This window comes from Physcomitrium patens, chromosome 1, assembly GCF_059467195.1.
Source record: "Physcomitrium patens ecotype Gransden chromosome 1, ASM5946719v1, whole genome shotgun sequence".
NCBI lineage: Eukaryota > Viridiplantae > Streptophyta > Bryopsida > Funariales > Funariaceae > Physcomitrium > Physcomitrium patens.
The window spans coordinates 2,864,635-2,867,020 of record NC_143410.1 but is presented as its reverse complement, the minus strand read 5'-3'; the positions used below and the strand labels follow the sequence as shown (position 1 = coordinate 2,867,020).

Sequence of the window (2,386 nt, the reverse complement as noted above, 5' to 3'; positions counted from 1 at the left end):
AATGTAAGATTAATTAATTCCAATCTCTCTAATATTCCAACTATATCTTCAATATGACAATTTTTTTGCAACCTTCCATTTCTATGATCTTCTCTTTATTTTTTTTCTATTTTTTATTTATTTATAGATATATGATCCAAAAAATAATTTTTAATGTTTAATTTTTTTTTCTTTGTATTTTAATTTTATACTCAAGATTTAAATGATAGATAAATTACATGCTTTTGGTTTTCAATACATTTGGTGCTTATTGAATTGTTTAAGTTGTAGAATTTAGAATATTGGTAGTATTCAAATCCTACATAAATGTACTAACTATTATATTTTTTTAAATAATAAAATTGAAATTAAAATTAATCCAATAATTTTTATGCATTTTATAGAAATAGAACATTTGATATTGTAGTATATTATTCACTAAAATTTACACACTTATTAAATAGATACTTTGTACCATATATCATTTCATTACATCATTATATACTTTTAATTTAAACATCTTATTTTAAATTGACATTATGAAAAACTTAAATTAAACTTTTAATTTTTCTATAGCCATACAAATTCTATAAACAACCTAAATCTTGAAGACAATGAAATTGCAAACAATGAAATATTAGATATACATCTAATAAAAATACATCTAATAAAACAATCATTTATTTACCATATGCAATCATGTGAAAGAAAAAAGGGAAAAAATGAAAGCAATTCAAAAACTAGTAAATGATTCAGCATAATATTACTCAAAGAACAACATCAAAAACAAAAAATAAAATAAAAAAAATATCATCTATACAAGATCAAAAATGGAACAAATGAGCTCAGTTTGAAGTGAAGCCTTGCATTGCAGAATTGTGCAAATGTATACAATTAGAATAGATCAGAATGTGCCGAAGAGAAAACTCGAAACCTAGAAGCGGAGTCTTACCATATCAAGGCATGATAATTTAATGCTTTGGTGGTATCAAGAGGTCTCAGAATCAGAAAAATGGGAGGATTTTCTAGTTCTGTATTTCTAGTGTACATTGAAAGAATCCTCAGGCAATGGAGTTCATTCTCGTTAACAAAACGTGACCCACGTCGCGGCTCTTGCGAAACCCATCAGATCTCGAAGTTTCAAACGTGATCTGCACAACATGGTCTTTATTAGGCTGATGAAGTCTCCACAACAGCGAGGACGTCTTGTGCGCCGCAGCTAATCCGTCTAGTGCTGCCACAATGCCGTCGCTTATCGACAACAGTGGCAGAATCCAGAAAGGCTCTTCGATCAGAACTCCCACTTCTTCGATGTAGAACAGGGCCGTAGCGGTCAAAAATGTGACAGGTATGGTGAGCCAGTGGCATGTTGCCCAGAGCGCGAAGGGTAGAACTAGATGCCACAGAATCAGAAACCTGGACGTGACTAGCGTGTATGCTAGTGGGATCGGTGTCTTCAGAATCCGCTCACAAGCACCCACATTGTCGTGAAATGTTGTAATGTTTTCGTCCATTGCCATTTTTTCCCACTCTGAGAGGTTGCACTTGTCGACGAGCTCCGAGAGAACCTGCAGGATGTAGTTCGGTCTGTGCTTGGTAGCCATGAGCGCCTCCAGTTCCTGTGGTTCGAGGATTTGGTCGAGCTCGTCCTTGAGGATGAAGTCTTCCGTAAGATGGTCTTTCAGGCTGAATGGATAGGCCTTGATGTGTCGCAGAAGACACGATAGCTTGTATGCGTCTGCCGGGCTCCGGATCCATGACAGAGCTTGTCGTGCCAGATCCCTGGTTCGGTTCACATTTGATCCCCAGATCTTGCGTGCTTCATCAAACCTGTTGTAGGAAGAGTTTGTTCGAAAGACTAGAAGAAGTGATAGCACTGATGATGTCAGAGTGAAAGGAAGGGACGACACCTCTAAGATTGGGATCCAATTCGGTAACCGCCCAACTTTCACAAAATAGTTGAAGACGGTCACGAAAGTAGCGAGTAAAGTGCAGGCTAACACAGGAGGACCCACGGCAGAAATCACTCCTGAAGATAAAATACTCATGAGGTGGCGACCATGTCTCCAAGATGACTTGTGCTTGGCCCATTCTGCATGACCGTAGACTTTGTTTCGATGCATCCTGCTGGAGTTCGTCAAAACCTAACCCTAAATTAAATTTTGTTGGAGGAAGTAACTAGGGGTGATACTGCAACCAACAGTCTCAGAGTGTTGTCGAATGGAGAGATGTGGCTCAATGTTCCAGAATGACAAAAATTACACAATCATACCGGACGCGATAAAAAATTGGAAAGGCTGTCACTCCAAAGTGAAATGAATTGTTGAGAGTGAGCCTCCGAGAAAACCAATCCGCAAGTGGTCGATGGTCAATACTAGGTGAACTCTCGACACTAACAAACAGTTAC

General features: G+C 37.4%; 1 protein-coding gene across 1 annotated transcript; it reads right to left on the bottom strand.

Moving 5' to 3' along the window:
- Window positions 1-1,040: 1,040 nt before the first annotated feature.
- On the bottom strand, window positions 1,041-2,102 carry LOC112280646 (voltage-dependent chloride channel 1, chloroplastic). The gene has a single exon (XM_024516354.3). The coding sequence runs from the start codon at window positions 2,100-2,102 to the stop codon at window positions 1,041-1,043; it is 1,062 nt and encodes a 353-aa protein (XP_024372122.1).
- Window positions 2,103-2,386: the final 284 nt, after the last annotated feature.